Source organism: Neodothiora populina (assembly GCF_041146345.1).
Source record: "Neodothiora populina strain CPC 39397 chromosome Unknown canker_contig_17, whole genome shotgun sequence".
NCBI lineage: Eukaryota > Fungi > Ascomycota > Dothideomycetes > Dothideales > Dothioraceae > Neodothiora > Neodothiora populina.
Window position 1 is genome coordinate 1,392,915 of NW_027191406.1, and position 19,480 is coordinate 1,412,394.

General features: G+C 51.7%; 5 protein-coding genes across 6 annotated transcripts; 4 read left to right on the forward strand and 1 right to left on the reverse strand.

The window, feature by feature from the left end:
* Positions 1–802: 802 nt before the first annotated feature.
* On the forward strand, positions 803–1,567 carry AAFC00_004356 (uncharacterized protein; the record flags this gene model as incomplete). Its single annotated transcript, XM_069348447.1, has 3 exons — positions 803–885; positions 943–1,441; positions 1,556–1,567. 3 exons carry the CDS (start codon positions 803–805, stop codon positions 1,565–1,567), a joined length of 594 nt encoding a protein of 197 aa, XP_069202540.1.
* A 49-nt stretch (positions 1,568–1,616) lies between these two features.
* Positions 1,617–5,091, forward strand: AAFC00_004357 (uncharacterized protein; the record flags this gene model as incomplete). Of its 2 annotated transcripts, none has more annotated exons than XM_069343989.1 (2): positions 1,617–4,511; positions 4,561–5,091. In XM_069343989.1, the coding sequence occupies 2 exons, from the start codon at positions 1,617–1,619 to the stop codon at positions 5,089–5,091; spliced, it is 3,426 nt and encodes a 1,141-aa protein (XP_069202541.1). The 2 variants fall into 2 exon arrangements, with proteins under 2 accessions (XP_069202541.1, XP_069202542.1); XM_069348448.1 differs by having other exon boundaries at positions 1,686–4,511.
* A 4,587-nt stretch (positions 5,092–9,678) lies between these two features.
* On the forward strand, positions 9,679–12,461 carry AAFC00_004358 (uncharacterized protein; the record flags this gene model as incomplete). The annotated part of the gene is made up of 2 exons (XM_069343990.1): positions 9,679–10,590; positions 10,710–12,461. 2 exons carry the CDS (start codon positions 9,679–9,681, stop codon positions 12,459–12,461), a joined length of 2,664 nt encoding a protein of 887 aa, XP_069202543.1.
* Positions 12,462–14,232: 1,771 nt separating this feature from the next.
* AAFC00_004359 (uncharacterized protein) lies at positions 14,233–16,372 on the forward strand (the record flags this gene model as incomplete). Its single annotated transcript, XM_069343992.1, has 2 exons — positions 14,233–14,272; positions 14,334–16,372. The coding sequence occupies 2 exons, from the start codon at positions 14,233–14,235 to the stop codon at positions 16,370–16,372; spliced, it is 2,079 nt and encodes a 692-aa protein (XP_069202544.1).
* A 1,118-nt stretch (positions 16,373–17,490) lies between these two features.
* Positions 17,491–18,286, reverse strand: AAFC00_004360 (uncharacterized protein; the record flags this gene model as incomplete). The annotated part of the gene is made up of 4 exons (XM_069343993.1): positions 17,491–17,661; positions 17,720–17,846; positions 18,029–18,090; positions 18,236–18,286. The coding sequence occupies 4 exons, from the start codon at positions 18,284–18,286 to the stop codon at positions 17,491–17,493; spliced, it is 411 nt and encodes a 136-aa protein (XP_069202545.1).
* Between the last annotated feature and the right edge of the window lie 1,194 nt (positions 18,287–19,480).

A 19,480-nucleotide genomic window follows, 5' to 3' on the forward strand; every position in this document is an offset into this window, starting at 1 on the left:
CTTTCATGTATATAACTTAGATTACTATCATTATTTGCATGGCGCTGGTGGTGTTACCCAGGTATTTCTATCTTTAGCATCACGACTTACTCTGGTTATAGATAATCATGTACCTCGGACATACCTCGATGGACAAATGTACTTCTTGATACCTACCTTAGGTACCTAGCTTTAGCTCAACCACGCTTTATCTGCATCACAGCCCCGGCTTGCTGCCTATGCGACCTATATCTGCTTATGATCCGAAAATATCGCACACATGCTATACCTTTAAGCCCAATACAAATGTACTACAGTGAACAGGTAAAAACATCGAACAGTAAGGCAACAAGTTAGTTCCTCGGAGGCTAAACTCGCTTCATAAACCTCCTTGCAGATCCTCAAGCCAAGCAGATTTGACGGCTGTCAATCCCCCACGTGCGCCACGTTGGTGCTTATAGCCTAGCCGTGATCTGCGGGAACGCCGCGGGGGACCACTGAACTTGGCAGACGCGATCTAGTTCTGCTGTACTACACACGAAATTCTCACAACATTGGGGACCATTTGTTTGCTTATACCCGATACAAAGTGTCGCAGCTGTTATCCCTGTGACTTCTGAATACCATCTATGCTTGGCAAGGATCGCGAATCTTTCTGATCCCAAATACTGTCTCTCATTCTCGGCGACTTATAGTGTAGCGCCATCTGTGTTTTGGTCGTTGAAATAGTGACGAGTCTCTTCTCGTCTCCTTATCTTCTGCATATAGAGCATGCTTGGGTGAATTATTGCCTGCTTCAACGAAGAAGCCGCCAAACGAAACCATGCCGACCAATATGAATGTCGAGGACATGACTCCTACGCAGCGTGCTCGCTACGAGAGCAAGCGGGAACACGAGTTCTACAGGTTAGATGCACTTACCACAACTGTAATCTCATCGCATTTGGCTGACCTATTTCGCAGCTACTACGAACCCATTCGTGCGCTGAATGCATCCGAGCTGGCTTGGACTGATCTCAATTCTCCCGAGGCAGTGTCTGCACATCGCCCCTCATCTTCGCCGGACAAGGCATTGACAGCGTTCTGCCAGCTCGCGGCTATTCGTCTTGGCATGAGGCGAGCGATGGTGTTTTTCTTTGACATTGACTCTGCCTATATTCTTGCTGAGGCGACTCGGACTTTGTCCCTGCAAGATGACGACCTTTACGAGGCGAAGGACGAGTTGTGGCTGGGCGCCACCAAGATTCCTCGTGGTTTCTCTGTATGCGAACACACCGTCAATCTACCAGCTAATGGAGGCAGTAATTCTAGAGACGACAATTCAGATGTCATCCATATCATCAATAACCTCAGCGAGGACACGCGTTTTTGCAACAGACCTTATGTTACTGGTGGGCCCAAAGCTCGATTCTATGCTGGTGTACCAATAACCACTTCCAAGGGATTAAATATTGGTGCTTTTGTATGTATTGGATACTCATGTACTAAGGAAATCATCGCTAACAACAGATAGTGGTGAGATGTATGGGGCTGTCATGGTTTGGATATGTTTCAGCTAACATAGTGTGATTCACAGCGTGCTAGATGATAATGTTCGCGAAGGTCTGGATGCGAAGAGTACTGGATTCCTTCAGGAGATGGGCAGTGCTGTTATGAGCCATCTGGAGATGGTTCGCGCCATGGCCGAGCAGCGTAGGGGAGCTCGAATGGTGTCTGCCCTCAGCGCCTTCATGGAAGGCTCCTCCGACGCATGGCAACAATCCAACCAAGCGTCTGGCAGCACTATGACTGATATAAATTCTGCCAGACGTCCGTCACTCGACAAGTTCGGGAGGATGCAACCAGGCGACAAAGTGGTGAGGCCGGATCAAACTGCGAGCCTGGCAGGTGACGCTCTGCCGAAAGCGCTAGAAACCCCAAAATCGCTGCCAAATACTACTAGAGCTTCAGATATGAAGCCGAACATAGCCGAGGATGTGGACTGCACGGGCTCGTCAGACGATCTTGCTAGCATATCAGTATCCAGTGCCTCTACAACGGAAGAAGACCCCGAGCTGAAATCCCATGGTCGCACTGTACGGGGAACCCTGCAAACAGCCGCAGATCTCATCCGCACAGCGGTAGATGCGGATGGTGTACTTTTCCTGGATGCGACCATATCTGGCTTTGGGGAATTGATTAATAGTTCGATGATCAATAGCACTCCAGATGACGACATTGATACCACGACCAGTGGCGCGGAAGGAACTGAAGGAACAGGCAGCGAGGCCGACTCCATTAGTGTTTCGCCTAGTCAGAGGGAGGCTGCTCTCGAGACATCATGTGCGTTGCTCGGAGCTTCTTATGCATCAAGAAATGATCCAGAAGTCTCACACAGTCTGCCCGCACGAAAGTTGTTACACTCATTGCTGAGATATCATAAGCGCGGAAAGATTTGGAACTTCAGTATTGCCGGTGGAGAATCTGTAGACATTATGACATCAGAAAGCTACAGTGCTTCTGACACTGGATCTGCAGTACTTCCACAAGACGCGAATGCAGGCAGCGAGACATCCAAAAAAAGGCGTAAAAGACTCACAAAAGCGGCATGGGGCAAGGACCTAGGACAGTTGTTCCCTGGTGTACGAAGCCTCATGCTTCTCGGCCTATGGGATCCTAGCCGAGACAGGTGGTACGCTGGTTGTATCATCTGGACATACTCGCCTATACGCGTCTTTTCTCAAGAGGGTGAGATGCATTATCTTACAGCTTTCTGCGATGTCATCATGGCAAAACTCGGCCGCTTGGACGTGGAGCTTGCAAACAAGGCCAAGTCAGACTTCATATCTTCGATAAGCCACGAGCTCCGGTCTCCCCTTCACGGCATTCTTGGTACGGTTGAGATCATGCAAGATCAGGTGAGGGACCCTGCGACTAGTGGTATGATCACCCAGATCGAGGCCTGCGGCCGTACCCTGTTGGATATCGTGGACCACCTACTAGACTTCTCCAAGATCAACTTTTTCGCAAAGCGAACCCTTGTGGCAGCTGACCCAGCTCAGAAGGGGCGCAGGAGCCTGAGCGCCAGGGTGAATAAGAGACGAAGTCTTGGTGGTATGATCTCCGTAGATGCCGATGTGGCTCTTGATCAGATCACGGAAGAAGTCATAGAAACTGCGGTATACTCGTACTGCTGCTCGAAAGACCAAAGGGTCCTGTCTGCGCGGAATCTCACCGTAATCGTGGACATCGACAGATCTCTTGGAGTGTCTTGGAGATGTCGCGTTGCCGTTGGTGCCTGGAAACGCATATGCGTCAATCTTGTCAACAATGCGTTGAAGTATACAGCAGAGGGCTACATTGCTGTTTCACTCAAGATGCTGCCTCACACTACCAAGGAGAAGCGGCCATGTGCGCAATTCACGGTGACAGATAGTGGCCGAGGGATGTCGAAGGAATTCTTGGAGAATCAACTTTTCCACGCTTTCACACAAGAAGACGACTTAGCAGAAGGTACAGGACTAGGTATGAGTATGGTCGCTAAGATTGTGAAAGGTATCAAGGGTAAAGTGGATGTTCAAAGCGGAAAAGGCATCGGAACCATTGTTACTGTCACTGTGCCATTGGAATTGAGCCGTCCCTCTCGTCAGAAAGAGCCCGCGGAGAAAAAACAAAAAGAAGCGCAGCGCGACCTGACTGCTCTCGCGATGGACGTGCTTGGCCCACCGACGCCGGAAGGTCAGAGTCCTACCGAGGTGGGTATAAGACTGTTGCTCAAAACATTACGCAAGACGTGTGACGAGCTTGGGATTGCTTTGTCCGGACCCAGCTGGACAGTGTCGGACGCGAGCGTGCTGTCTATGATCACAGAGGCAGACATACCTCAATTACTACATCTCTTACAGTCGGCACCTCACGACATCAGCCAGGAGGAACTTGCCCTTGTCTCACAGCTACGGTACAAGCCTCTGGTGATTTTGTGTAATGACTACATGTCTGCACGTCGGCTGAAGAAGTCTGACCTCAGTCAACTTGTGGAAGGTCATATCGAGTATATCTCTCAACCCTGCGGTCCACAACGGCTTGCTATCGCTTTGCAGACGTGTCTCTCTGGCTCTATAAGTCCGCCATTTTCTCCTATCGGGATTGATAATGTCCCAACACCTCGAGCGCGTCCGAACCGCTTGTCCATGACGATGCCAGACTTTGACGGTTCGATGGCTTATCATAGTGATAGTCAAGGATCACGCACGGCTACCCCATTGACAGCCATTGCGATTCCAAACCGACCGGATGGACACATCGGTGTCAGTCCAGGCACGTCAATACTCCGCTGGAACGACACAATGACTGATGACGCTTCTGATACCCGTGAAGGCTCAATCAGTGAATACCCATTTCCTCAAGTTCCAGTCATGACTGAGTTGGCCGAGAAGCTTGCAGATACAGCTATCTCACTAAGAAAAGATTCGCAAGCTACAGGGCAGGGCAAGCGGAAGCCAGGATCCAGCATCGACCCTTCGAAGTCTTGTCTCCTTCTGGTAGATGATAATGTACGTATAAACCCGGACACGTAACGTCCTTCGCTGACAATACTTCCAGGCTATCAATCTCCAGCTCCTTGTAGCCTATGCCAAGAAGCATGGCCATCTGGCGCTCACGGCACGAGATGGATCTGAAGCAGTTGAAACATACAAGACGGCTGCTATTGCTGCAAGAAAATCTGTCTCTGCCGAACACAAGAATAGCAATAAAAGCGGAAACAGCAACCAGACATCTCCGCAGTTGAATACTGACGCACAGGGCTCACCCAACGCTGCTCGAAGTGTCAAGCCAACGGTCATCCTGTTGGACATATCCATGCCCGTAATGAACGGCTTCGAAGCCACTCGACACATCCGAGCATTCGAGCATCGTCACAAAATTGAGCCTGCCACCATTGTGGCTCTGACGGGACTGGGGTCCGCTGACGCTCAACGCGAGGCGTATATCAGCGGTGTAGATCTGTTCCTGACGAAGCCTGTCAGACTCAAGGAGCTTACGAATCTGCTGAAGGACATCGAAGAGGGCAATCACAACAACGAAGGTGGCAAGCACAGCGTTAGTCCACGAAGCGGCGATGATTCTGGATGATGGTCTATTCATCAATGCAGACGCCTCGAACTCAGAAGTGATACAGTTGACACACTAAAAGCGAACATCCTAAATGCTTGATAGTCAACAGACGCTTCTGACTCGGCAAACGTCGACCCACGAGAGCAATGACCTATCGGAAAGCACTCGAAGGGTACTGGTGACTAGTTGATAATACACTAACCAACCTTCGCAAAAGAGGCATCGTAAGCCTAAGCGACAAAAGAAACCGTTGCAAACGCTCTAGTCTCAAAAGAGCCGGTACTCAGGGTTTTTCACATCAACGTTGGGAGACAGTTAATGGGGCTCTCGTTGCGCCACAGCGCTATAATCCTTTTTAGCACAACGGGAGTATACTTTGCGGTGCTCGTGCTCGTATACGGGAAGGGTTTAATGCCGGAGTTGGTTGGGCTATGATAATAGCACTCTTGCAGTATAGCATTGACACACGTTGATCGACTCGATTCGAGAAGTCATCAACAGTATCACCTTACAGAGACCAGATGCCAGAGAAACAAGCGTTCTAGTATATGTGGAAATGTAGCTACGGAAATGGACAATGTGTGGAAAGGATAAGGGTGCACAGGACAGGAAACAGGACGGAGTCTCGAGGAAACTAATGACAATACAACGGTTGCTATTTGAACAACAACGCATTATTAGACGAGAATACCACTGTAGTGTGGTACAAGTATGGATACTATCTTACTTTGTACAACATTTCAGTTTATGTGCAAGCAAATGTTGCTGATAATAAGGGCAACGCTGTATGGAGTAGAGTTTGATAAGATACATTAGAGACTACAATGGAAAGTAGAAATCGCAACATGCCAAGCGACCCTGGTCCTCCTCTCTTCCTACACCATTAAGCCCTGTATACACACAATATATCAAACGATTGGCACATACAACGCTGGAAATGACTTCAAAACTGTGTGACGAGAATAGGTGAAAGACTGGCTAGACTGACGCTGTGGTTATGCTATAGCACATCCTCCTCGTAAGGGAAATGTAGAGCATCAAAACTCATGGTCAGGGAACGCAGACACACATGCATACAGTCTTCACGGCGCTACGATCGTGGCTTAGATATCTGCCTTCTTCCGCTCGGATATAGACGAAAGGGTGCAGTAAGGCAGGCATATTGCCATCTATTCATCTGCATCGATAAGGCTGCAACGATATTTACAAAAGACAAAAGAAGAAAGACGATCGAAGTCGAGTCAAGACAGTATGATACATCAGAGGCGAAAATGGATAGTCCTTAGTAGTAAGGAGATATTTCTAAATCAATCGCGATCATAATCACGAAAACAGGATGTTCAAATGATAGTAGGTTTTCCTTGCTATTCGACAACGTACAGTACAAGGATTATCGGGTATAAAAGTACTACGCCAAGCCCACGTGCTGCACAATATGCTTCACCCATAGAAGAAAAGTCTGCTGTAAAGCCAGAAAATGAGCCCGCGGGGGGAATGATCGGGTTCTAGCAGGTTGAAACAAGGTAGACTTTTCATATTATACAAGTATCTACGTGTATGTGTGTGCTCCGTATGAGTGAGTGAGGGAGTGCGTGTGTCAGGTATTATGAGCTTTTCCTGGATTCAAGCTTTGGGCTCCTGTTGCGTCTTGCGCGTCACGCTCGTTTGGTGGTAGTAGTAGTGGTGGTCGTTGTTTCAGCATTCCATAGGGCATCGTGTCGAGGAGTGAGACATTGACGACCGAATAAGAAACTTCATATTACATTGACCAAGGAGATAGAAGGACTGAGAAGAAGCCGCGGACGACGGTAATGGAAGATGAGATGACTGGACCAGAAGAGGATCTGCATACAGCACTGTACTATAGAACATTCGAATTTCTGTTCTCAAGGTTTTGTTTGTTTATTCAAAACATCACGTTAAGCCTTATAAGGCAGGATGAACAGAAACCCCCATCACCTTCGTATGCACGAGTGACAATGTACTGTTTATCGTACCTGTACCTATACAAGTACATGCACTGCATCTGCTGGGCGCAGAAGCCCAGTGACCTACAGTAGCATCGACAAGGGTGGAAAAGGGCGCGTGTGTGTGGTTAGGCTCAACCGAGGTCTTCTCTTGCAGGAGACAACGACGAGATCGTCGTACCTGAATCACTTGTCATAATTGTTCAATCGCCAGAAACGCAAATTTGTTTGCGAAAAGAAGGTAAGGTACGCACACTGCAGCTTGTACCCGTGGCACCGCGACAACATCAAGCACACACAGAGTCAGTCTTACCACGCATGCACAATTTCCGCTCGACGTAAGGTGACATGTGCATATAAATGGCCAGACATGCATGACTTGGAATTTATGCATGGACGCCCGTGCTGTTAGAGTAAGAGGCGTCTCCTAGCGGAATGTCACCAGGAACCCATCGTCGCTCTGGTTGACTTGCCAAATGGTTCTCCTTCGGTCACGCCCCGGACTTCCCAAAGTTGTCGCCTGTGCATAGTGGATAAGAAGGGAACAGACTCCAGGTCGTCGGATTTCTCGCACAGTGGTCGAATCCTGTACGGACCGGCGGGCGGGGCGCCATTTCCCCAAACCTTAATTCGCCGAGATTGAGATAAGATGAAGGCAGGACTCTAAGAAGGGGTATCCCCAGCAAGAGCCAGCCTATCAGTGATATACCTTGATACATAAAAAAGCATGACCGGCCTCTCGCGTATATACCGAGTCTTTAGTAGTGAGTGGCGCATATAGGATTGCTGGAGCCATAGTAACGAACATAAGTCCGTAGTGCATGCTGGCTTCTACCTAAGGAAAATGGTGCGGGTCGGACCCAAGTGTTCGGGTCTCGTGCGGGTGCAGACGACCCAAAGCTGAAGACAGTGAACGATGATACAATATGTATACGTTAGAATGCACATTAGCTCAACATGTGACGGGTCACGATGGTCGCACATAGTTGGGGTGTTTGGAGGGCATCCGTCATCGTGGTTCAATCATGAGAAGGGCTTAATGCCAGGCTGAGTGAGAAGAGATACGATGTGTGTTTCAGCTCTGCGCAAATTGCAGCATTCTCAACAGCGAGGCAGCTCCGACGTTAGACAAGAGTTACGAAGAGAGCGGCCACGGCGGCTATGGACCGTATACAGAGATATGTACTGTACCACTGCCAACTTATCAGCGGTATGGGCTGGCTGTCTGGAAGAGCCGGACTCGTGGCAGAGTAGGGGCCACAGCCGTCACGACGCCCGCTGGAGACGGTGGCCGCTGCATGTTCAACAAACTGCGCGTTTCAGAGTGATTGGCGCCCTGGGCGCTCGATCCCTTGGAAAGCATCACAGAATCGAGATTGGGCATGCACAAACAAAGGGATGTGGGAAGCACGAAAGCGACCATGTACACGAAGAGGAGGACGGGCTGGACCCAAGGCTGGGCTTGTACAGTACGGTAGTAGCATGACGGAGGAGGAGGAGGAGCAGGAAAGTAGGAGCCATTGGGCGGGATTTGTTGTGGGCCCGCTCGAGTGGGAGGTGGGGCACGAACAGTAGGTCTGGCGCGTTGCACTAATAGGGCCGTCCTGGTACGGGGACCTAGTCCTGGGTAGGGTAGGAGGCAGGGTAGTCGAGGTACAATAAGGATCCAGGCGTGGGCAAGAAGGCAAAGTACTGTACCTAAAGTTTGCTTCAAACAATAATCGATACTCGCATGCTTCCCTCGAACGGCTGGCTGGCAGATGTCGACTGTTAGCCTCAAGTCGTCGCAAGCGAACCCAACGTCCGAGCTCGTCGCCATCGAGTGCAAAAAGTCAGTCGAAGGCCAAGGACGGACGGTAGGCAAGAAGTAGTGTGTGAGTAGTGTCGGTAGTCCAAGCAATAGACGTGTGTACGTCCGGAGTCTCGTGTAAGGGTCGAAGGAAAAAAGGTTCGCGATTCCTCGATCGTGATGGAACAATAATAGTAATAATAATAATTATACTGCCTGTTGGCCTCACCCAGACCCAGCAGCCTGCACCACCCACTTCCAGAACGATTTACTTTTCGGTGTAGTAGAAGTCATCATCAACAACAACCCCCGCCGCCCGGTTCTTGTAAGAGACAAAGTCCCTTGGCTTTTTCTTCTTATTGTTATCCAGCATCTGTCGTTATTATTGTTGTTGCTGTTGCTGTCATTGTCACTGTAGTGCATTCGGCCATCGTCAATCAGCCCGTCAATCAATCAAATCAATCTATCAACACGGATTGGGCATCCCTACCTCACCCTATCCACACTTACAGCACCTTACTCACCACAGTCGCTCGCTTCCAAGACACGGCATCCCTTGTAAGCGGCAGGTCAGAGGTAACCAACCCTCCAATCGGAAGAGACTCAGCCAGACCCAAGTTGGCTTTCACGAGCGAACCTTGACCTATTGGAACCACTGACCTTTACCTTTTGCGCCCTGTGTGTTGCTGCATTACCCTACCTTGCCTTGCCTTTGACCAAAGAAGTCCCCCCTCACCCCCGATCCCGCGCGCATCGGCGGCCTAGCTGGACCCCTTCCTTCGCCCTTTGAGCTTTTTGTGTAGCATTTGAGTGCTCTGATTGCCTTGATTGCTTCGATAGCTTCGCCGAATGGAACACCACACTCCTCCTGCTCGTCTCCGCAAGACCCCTTCTGCCAGCGAATTTAGCAGAATTGATTATACCAAGCCGCGTTCCACACCGACATTACGACGAGCCCCATCGGCGCCAGTGCGATCTCGATATAGAGAGGTCTCCGGCACTGGAGCGGCCACTGGCACCACTGGCACTGCTACTATTAGCACTACTGGCACCGTTGCTAGCACTGGCACCGTCCACACTCACAGCAGAAGAGACACCCTCCCTGATCTACACGTTCCCGAAAGCGACAATCCAGACCGTCAACAGTATCAACAGCAGCAGGAACAGCAACAACACCTCCCACCCTCCGCTATTGGAGCTGTCTCCTCGACAAACGACCTTCACCGTCTCTCCGAAGCATCTGCGGAACTCCTACCGCCGCCTCAGCTGAATCCTGATTTACGACCCGACTCACTGGCCATCTTCAGTTCTAGCTCGCATTCACTCGTTGCTCCCACAACCACCTCCCTCTCCGCCTCGCCGTCTCCTCATCTGCTACCCCTCGATAACGCCAGGACCATCCCCACGTCCAAATCCACCCCTGCCATACGACCACCCCAAGCCCCACGAGCACAAACTACCGGTCGTCTATCGCTGAGGCACACCCTCTCCACGCGAGGGTTGAAGCGACCTTCGATCATCGGCATCATGGAAGGGGGCGCCACTCCGTCGCCTCGCTCCAACAATGGCAGCACTGCCACAGATGGAACGAGCAGTCCGCGACAGCGCTACAGTGACGAGATCAAGTCGAAGAAAAAGAACGGTCTCGCCAACTTCGTTACTGGTTTAATGAAGTCCAACTCGCGACCTGCAATTTCTGCACCTGCAAACCCTCTCCATGTCGTCCACGTTGGCGTGGACAGCGCCACTGGCGCATTCACTGTACGTATTTTTCTTCTTTTTTTCTTCTTCGTACCTGATTGCTACGGGTCTGCTTCGCACTCACTCACATGCCGACTCTTCTTGTATGCCTTTGGCGACCGTCGCTGACAATGCACTAGGGACTACCCAAAGAATGGCAACACATGCTTGCGACGGCTGGAATCTCCGAGCAAGAGCAGAAGAAGGACCCCAAGACGGTGCTTGATGTCGTACAATTTTACAAGGAGAACACGGAGAAAGATCCAGAAGACGCTTACTGGCACAAATTCGATCATGCTCGTCCACAAGACTCACCGCAGAACTACTGCCCGTCCAACATCATCACTTCTCCCACCATGTCCAGCTCTGGTTTTGGTCACATCTTGAGCCCTCCTCAGAGTCCGCGCTTCCCTCGCAACAACGAAGAAAGCTTCGAGAACCCCCGAGCACCTCCTCCAGTCCCTCGTGGCATGAGCAATGTCGGTCTCGGACTTGGGCCTACGTCTCCGCCAGCAGGTACTGGCATGCTACCGATGCGCCAGGCTCCTCGTGTGCCAGGAGCCACGAATGCGCAAGTCACGACTCCATCCCGCCAGGCTCCTGAGACTCCTGTCATGTCGCCTCAAAACGAGCGCGGCGAGCACGACTTCCCCGAAGTGCAATACGCCCCTCCTACTGTTGATCAGATCGCCCAGAGCACCCATCCGTCATCTCGGTCCCGTTCCACTTCGGCAGCCCAGCAACAGCAACAACAGCAAGCCGCATTCGCACAGCAATATCAAGCGGAACAACGTGAAGCCATGGCAGCAGCTCAACAAGCATACCAGCAGAAAGCTCTCCAACGCAGCCAGAGTCAAAAGGTACAGCAATATGGTCCTTCAGGCGCCCAGCAATCAGATCCCAAAAACATTCCCATGCCGCAGAACGATCCTCGTGCAGCAGGGGGCGCTCGGCCCAGACCACGTCAACGACAAAGCCAGGCGGTGGCCGAAGAGATCGTACAAAGGCTGCAACAGATCTGCAACCCGGCCGACCCGGTCAAGCGATACCGCAACCTGAACAAAATCGGTCAGGGTGCATCTGGTGGTGTCTTCACAGCATACGAAGCCGGCACGAACAAGTGTGTCGCGATCAAGCAGATGAACCTGGAGCAACAGCCGAAGAAGGACCTGATCATCAACGAGATCCTTGTCATGAAGGACAGCAAGCATAAGAACATTGTCAACTTCATGGACAGTTTTCTGGTGAAGGGCGATCTCTGGGTGGTCATGGAGTACATGGAGGGAGGCAGCTTGACAGACGTCGTGACCTTCAACCTGATGAGCGAGCCGCAGATAGCAGCCGTGTGCCGCGAAACGCTTCACGGCCTGCAGTTCCTGCACTCCAAGGGTGTCATCCACCGAGACATCAAGTCGGATAACGTGCTCCTTTCCATGGAAGGCAACATCAAGCTGACCGATTTCGGTTTCTGCGCCCAGATCAACGAGTCGCAGCACAAGCGCACCACGATGGTCGGCACACCGTACTGGATGGCGCCCGAAGTGGTCACTCGCAAGGAATACGGACGCAAGATCGACATTTGGTCCCTCGGCATTATGGCCATCGAGATGATCGAGGGCGAGCCTCCGTATCTGACGGAGAGCCCGCTGAGAGCTTTGTATCTGATCGCGACGAACGGAACGCCCCAGATCAAGGCGGAAGAGGAGCTCACGCCCATCTTCAGGGACTTTCTGGGGTTGGCACTAAAGGTGGACCCCGAGAAGCGAGCGAGCGCGCACGATCTGCTGAAGCACCCCTTTATCCAGACGGCGGCTCCTCTAGTCATGCTTTCAGGTCTCGTACGCGAAGCCAGACGGGCTCGCGCAGAAGAGCGCAATGGCAAGAGCAAGTAACGAGTGAGATGTGCAGAGTCATGAAGCAGTTACATGGCACCATTTTCGAGTTTCGATCTTGATCGTTTTCACTGGCATTGCGACACGTGTCCGACGGACACGGCCCTTTAGATTGGCAGGCCATCTGCCACATATAAAGCATTATGACATGACGGGAAGAATTGAGCAGCGTCGCGTATGGACTGCACTTCAGCCAGTCATTCATCTTCACTGCGTCACCAAGCAATGGGATACGAACACGAGCGCCTGTCTTTAAATGTTTTTGTTTTTGATCCGAGCGCGCCCGCGATTCTCACACATACACGAGACCCGAGCGGTCTTGGACAACTCCTTGTCTGGTACGAAAGAAGAAAAAGAAAAAGATATCCGGGGTGTTATACTTTACGCAGTCCAGCGAACGGCGTTTCTCTAACCCTTTTATGTGCGTCTCCCCCTGGCGCTGGCACAAGCAGGTCTGGCGGGCGAGTCAGAGATATGTGTCAAACAAGTCGCGGGACAGAGAATTGTCCTTGCGCAAGGGAAAACAAGGCGGAATGGATGGATGGAGGGAGTGGATTGGGCAGGTTTTGGTCACACGGCTATAGGCAAAGTCACAGGGTGGATATCTACTGGTAGCACAGGTGGTACGAAGAGGTGTGAAGGAGCAAAGCAGCGACATTTCCTCCAGATCTGTCGTCTGCTTTCTTATCCTGTTATCAACCGAGTTTTCTCAAGCCTATTTTGAAGATGGCACAATGGGTATATGGAATGGAGGCTCTAGCATAAGGCGATAGTCCTCGACTGTCTAGTCTACGAAATTTCATCATGGTGACATTCTCATCGCTTGCCTACCTACCGTACCCACCTACCTGCCTATCGGCTGTGCATTATTCTACTTAGGCCGTCGCAAGACAAGCATTTCCAAGTGCACACCACTCGCGCAGATGCTTGCTTTCACACAAGCAAGTCGATGTCAATCCTCCCATCTCACGCCACAGGTGAACAGAAACAGGCTGTGTCTATCGCAAAGCCTCTATCAAGCAACAACATAGTGGTGGGAATAAGGGCAGACCGCAGACGAAGAGACGCATCACCTCGCCTCGTAAGCAGTATTGTTTGTAATCAAAAGTCCCGGATTCTCTAGACTTATACTGACAATATACAAGGCACAACTGTAGCTTGGTCGTACAGAAAGGCAGAGTAGAGTGAGTCATGTGTGCGTGTGGCTCAGAGGCATTGCTTTGCAGCTGTGCGTGCATAGGTGGCGAAGGCTGAGTCTGTCTCTGCGGTGCAGCGCGGTGTAGCTTGTGCCTGACCGTGGTCAATGGGGAGTGTTGATCGGGGATTATGACTGTTATAGCTATGTCAATGAATAAGGTAGTGTACAGTAACAGCACGTACGGAGAAGTTGGATGCGCAGGAGGAGGGGCGGAGGCAACATGTACCTGGGCTACCTGGACTTGGGTGATGCGCATGACGTCTCTTGGCGAGTCTCGGGGTTAGTTGGTGTATACGGAGCACCCTACGCGGGCAGGTACCTAAACCGACAATCCAAGGCAACTGCCTTTTGAACCATTCGCCATCGGAGTAGCTTCCCTTTTAGTTGATATCTACTTTTTAATTCAGCTGCCTAACATCATCCTGGTCACAGACTTTTGGTCAAATCACAGGAAAACAATAGGGTTTCTTGATTGAAGTGTCGGTCATCCTGAACCCATCTCAGTGTTCGTCGAAAGGGTAGCCTTAGCGCATATATACACATCCACGACTCAACTCGACGGACTGCGGGGGTATGTTTCGCGCCGCCAACAATCCCTTTGACGATGCCGTCGGTAGGTCACCAGTCGCCGTAAGAAGAGCAGAAGAGGAGAGAGACTGACCAAAACCTCCCAGTCAAGGCAACCGACGAGAACCTCACATCGGAGAACTGGGCGTTGATACTGGATGTCTGCGACCGCGTGACGGCCTCTCCTCAAGGACCATCCTCGGTCATTGCCGCCTTGATCAAGCGCCTCGCCCATCGAAATGCCAATGTCCAGCTCTACACTCTCGAGCTCGCCAATGCTCTGTCTCAGAACTGCGGGCCTCCTCTGCATCGCGAGCTCGCCTCCCGCAGCTTCACCGACGCCCTGCTGAGACTCGCCAATGACAGAAACACCCACCAGATGGTCAAGGCCAAGGTCATGGAGCGCATGGGCGAGTGGACCGACATGTTCGGCAAAGACCCCGACCTGGGCATAATGGAGCAGGCCTTTGACAAGCTGAGGGCTGGACACCCGGGTCTGGCTCCACCGAGCAAGCCCGTCAAGAAGGGTATGAGTGCAGACGACAGACGGAAAGAAGAGGATGAGTTGCAGATGGCTTTGGCTCTGAGTCTCAAGGACAAGGGATCAGATGCGCCTGCATCCACCACATCGCCTGCCGCATCAGGAGGCGCTGCTTCCACCGACGCACAGCCAGCCAGCGGTCAACATCAGCAGCCTTCGGGGACTACCGCCGCCACAGTCAGCAGAGTCAAGGCGCTCTACGACTTCACCCCTAGCGAGCCGGGCGAGTTGGCCTTCAGGACAGGCGACATCATTGCGGTGCTTGAGAGCGTGTACAAAGACTGGTGGAAGGGCAGCTTGAGGGGCCAGACGGGCATCTTCCCTCTGAACTACGTGGAGAAGCTACAAGATCCCACCGCGGAAGAAATGGAGAGAGACGCAGCCATGGAGGGCGAGGTCTTTTCGCAGATCAGGAACGTCGAGAAGCTGCTGTCACTGCTGAGTGTGAGGCAGGACGGCATGGGCGGCGGCTCAAGAGACTCAGGCACCGAGGAAGAAATCACCGAGCTCTACAACCAGACGCTGGCCATCAGACCAAAGCTGATCGAGCTGATCGGGAAGTACTCGCAGAAGAAGGATGATTTCACCCAGCTGAACGAGAAGTTCATCAAGGCCCGTCGCGACTACGAAGCTCTTCTCGAGTCGTCAATGTCGGCGCCACAGTACGCAATGCCGCCGCGACAGAGACAGCCTTCTCAGCCGTACTACGTGAACGCATACGGTCCACCTCAAGGTTATCCTCCTCAGACACAGCAGCAAGGTCATCCTCCTCAAGGGCCCCCTCCGTCGCAGGATCCTCGCTATTCTTATTCTTCTCCTCCGCCGGATGCTCAGTCTCACCAACAACCTCCACAGAACGCATATGCGCCGTACAATCCTTCAGCGACCCCAGGCCCAGCACCCTTTCATTTTCTTCCTAATGGCGCGCCTCCCCCTCAATCAGAGCAGCCGTCTTCTCCACCACCCCAAATCAGCATGGCTCCCCCGCCTGATGGCCGCAACTATCCACCCCAGCAGAGCCAACAACAAGCTCCTCCGCAACAAAACCGACAACCGCCTCCACAGCAGTCACAAGGGGGAGCCAGTCATCTGCAGGCCGGCAGACCAAACAGCATCCACACCCTGAACAGTGGCAACCCTCAAGAACTAGGCGCAGGAACATATGAATCACCCGTCGAGCCACGCCACCAATCACAGCAATACCCACCCGCACAGGGCTCATCACAGCACCTACCCCTCCGTCAAGCAGCAGCAGCGCCATCATCAGCGAACCCCTACGACAGCCCAGGAGCCTCGTCCTCGGTGTATAGTCCTCAGGTCCCAATGGCAGCAGGAGAAGATCCCTTGTCACCCGTATATCAACCACAGTCATCAGCATACAACACGCAGCAGCAACAAGTGCCTCAACAGCCCTCTCACCCGCCCCCTGGACCTCCGGGAGCGAACATCATACCCCCCGCGGGAACATATCCTGCAATAGGCGGTGGAGGAGCAGTCGCTGGCGCTGGAGCATATCAGGCTTATAACCCTCACGGCCCATCTGCGCCGTCTGCGCCCCCTGCCGCTGCTGCTGCTGGCGATGACGCCAGTGACTTCTATCGATAGGGCACCCCTTCTCATGTAGTCTTTTGAAATAAATACTGTATTCTCTTTCGAACCTGGAATCCAACTCGGAAGTATAGTCTGCTTGCTGCGCCATGTACAACACGGTATCTCGAGCCCTCGTAGTAAGCCTTGCTTTCAATTTCCGTAACAGACGCGCTCAATCAAAAGCAGCATAGTCCCTTCGAAAGAATTATACCTTTGAAGCGAAACACGATCACTTCGCTGAGATCACCAAAGTATCGTCTCAACAAGAACATGTTTCAAGCGTACTGTATTGCAAAAAGCGCGAATACGCAGCGTAAAGTGGAATGTCATTTGGTCGGAGCGTGCGTGTAGTAGTGGGAGAAACTAGAGAGGCATGACATGACACCCTTGTTGGTGACAAAAGTGGGGGGTGGGGTTACTCCTCGACATGTCACGCGGTGGAAGGCGTGATATACCTGTCTGTCTCGAGAACATGGATCTATGTATATATAAACGCAACTTTGCGATCCTTGACATGCGACAACAACAACAGTATCCGAGGCCCGAGTAGAGTCAGAAAGATGCATCACAGGGAAATAGTCAAATGGATAAAACCGCGAGAGAAAGGCGAAAAGAAAATGTATATATATGAATTTGTAGACCTGCCATACAGTGAAATTCCAAACAACAAGAAGAAGAAGGAAAACAGAAAACAAGGAGAAAAAAAAGCATTCCACTTTGTCCGGCGCGCTTCTGCTTTCAAAGAGCAGAAGACGGGGGTGGGCTTTTCTGTTTTTCCTCCTTTCCGTCTCTACTACTGCTAAAATCCTAGGACTAACGCTACTTATTACCACTTCCTCGTCAATGGTGTTGGCGGCATATCTTCCCCTCGTTCTATATATGGAGGCAGGCCATAGAATGACGCCTGTCCACTCGACAACCAACCGTTCTTTCCCCAGACGAGGAAGGCGGCAGCACAGGAAGACTGTTTGTTTCCTGCCATCACTTTCCGCTTTCTCTTGTCCATCTCCGCTATAGCGACCCCTTCCCTTCTCGTATCATGCAATTGTTTAGTCTTCCTCTCACATTGTGTACTCTTGTCTCTTGCGAAAGGCGCAGAGAGAGAACTGCTCAACTCCTTCTCCCCAGCTTCTTTACTTCGACTCGGCAGCACCCTGCGATTGCAGGTATGAATACGCCACGTAGGCGAGAGCGCCACCGACGAGCAGAAGCGCATAGACGCCCATGCCGAGGCCGCCTGCGTCCGGTCCTGACGTCTTGGAGCTCGTGGGTTGGGCGTGGGACTTGGGGGCTGGGTCTCCGGGCTTTTGGTGTATCAGTGGACCTGCACAAAGTGGGGGGAGGATGGAAAAAGAGACTTACAGCACGCTTGAGTGTGCCGATGAGCATGCCATTGAGGATCTCGCGGGCTTCGTCACTGTGGCCGACATCCTCGAAAGCCTCGGTTGCGTCTTGACCTCCTACGTCGAGCATGACTTCCTCACCGCCGCTACTCGATATGTCAGCAATGAGGATTGTGAGAGGGGTGCCTTTTGCGGTGAGCAATTGGGAATGCAGGAACTCTCAAGCGAGGAGCATCATCGCTTAATCCACTTTCTGCACTGTGTAGCGTGTTCGAGCAGAGGCAGATGGTGATATGGCTTGAAAGAAAAAGAAAAGATACAAACGTACGGGTGCTCGTCCACAAAGCTGGAAGTGTTATAGACCTTGTCGTGAATGACCATGAAAAGATCCTGTGGTTCGCCGCCTCGAGTCAGCCTCCACACCGCATGATTCGATTTGCCTTGCTGTTGCGCTGAAGGGGCGGCGCATCAAGAGTGGCGGTTTGTAGCCTGCTGCTCTTGCCCTCCCTATTGCGTGACTGCCATCTTTACGCACCTTCTTGCTAGCATGCTCGCTAACATCCGAGTAAGTAAACTCCTGAGACATGATGGGCTTGTTGTGAATATGGAAAAAAGATTCGTGGAAACAATTCGTTATAAGAGTCGAAGAACAGAGACGGCACAGCAAAGGAAACGTGTTCTGTAAGATACACTCAGAAAAGGCAGGGACAGAGACGGTGATGGTAATCGTAGTGTTGAGAAAGAGCAGGAGCAAGGCAAAGACTGGGAAGCAAGAAAGTCGTGAAGCTAAGACCACGGAATGATGGTCCAAATGTCGGCCTTTTCTGTCGTTCCACACTGCACGCACTGCACCTCTTCAACTTTCTCCGCAAGTAACTTCTTAGGGTAACTCTCCCCATAGAGATCAGGGTGAGATATGCGCCTCAAGGGTCAATCCAACTGTGCCGCCTGTGATTCGCCGGATCTTTCCCTCTCCTCCTCCCCCCATCAGCCGCATTGACGCGCCGAAAACAACCAACACGTGCAGTATGATGTACCGCTGCCACTACTCGAGTCTTCACCCCACGCTTCCACTCTCTGCTGCACTACAGGTCAGGTACCTTACCACACTTGCAGAGTCACCGCCGCCCGGACCTCTTCCGCTGCTACTAGGAACCCCATCTCCCGAGTCTTCTTCCCCTCGGTGATCGGGAGACTTCGTCACTGTAACCGGCAAGTCTTTTCACTGTGAACTTCTTTGTGTGTCGAGCACGACAACCTCGCGGTGTTGATCCGCAATATGCGCTTTGACTCTGCTCTACCCGCGGACTGATGGGACCTCTTCTTCTTTGCTTCTGCACTCCTGTCCTTTTCGTTACTTTCCAGACAGCCGACTCGAACTGCATAATATGCCGGACGCCGAGGGGGTGTGTTTTTTGCCCTGTTTTGGATTGGCCCGGGACCCTTACCCTGCCCGGTACTTCTGTACCTCACCTTATCCTCGAGCTTGATCAGGTATCTTTTTTATCTTATCGCCTGCTCGCTCGCTTGCTGCTATCTTTTGTTTACTTAACTATTTTCTTTTATCAATCGATTTTATACAGATCGTATCCCACGAGACCGATGAACGCCTGTTTTCAGGATAGGCTTTCCCGACAGGTGTATACAGCAGCACGTCGACATATGCAGCGTGCATGCAACAATCTGTGGTTGGTGTGATTGTAATCTGCTTGTCTGCATCTCTCTCCATATGCTTGACAGTTCTCACATGTTCGATGCATGGTCAAGATCTCAAGCGGCC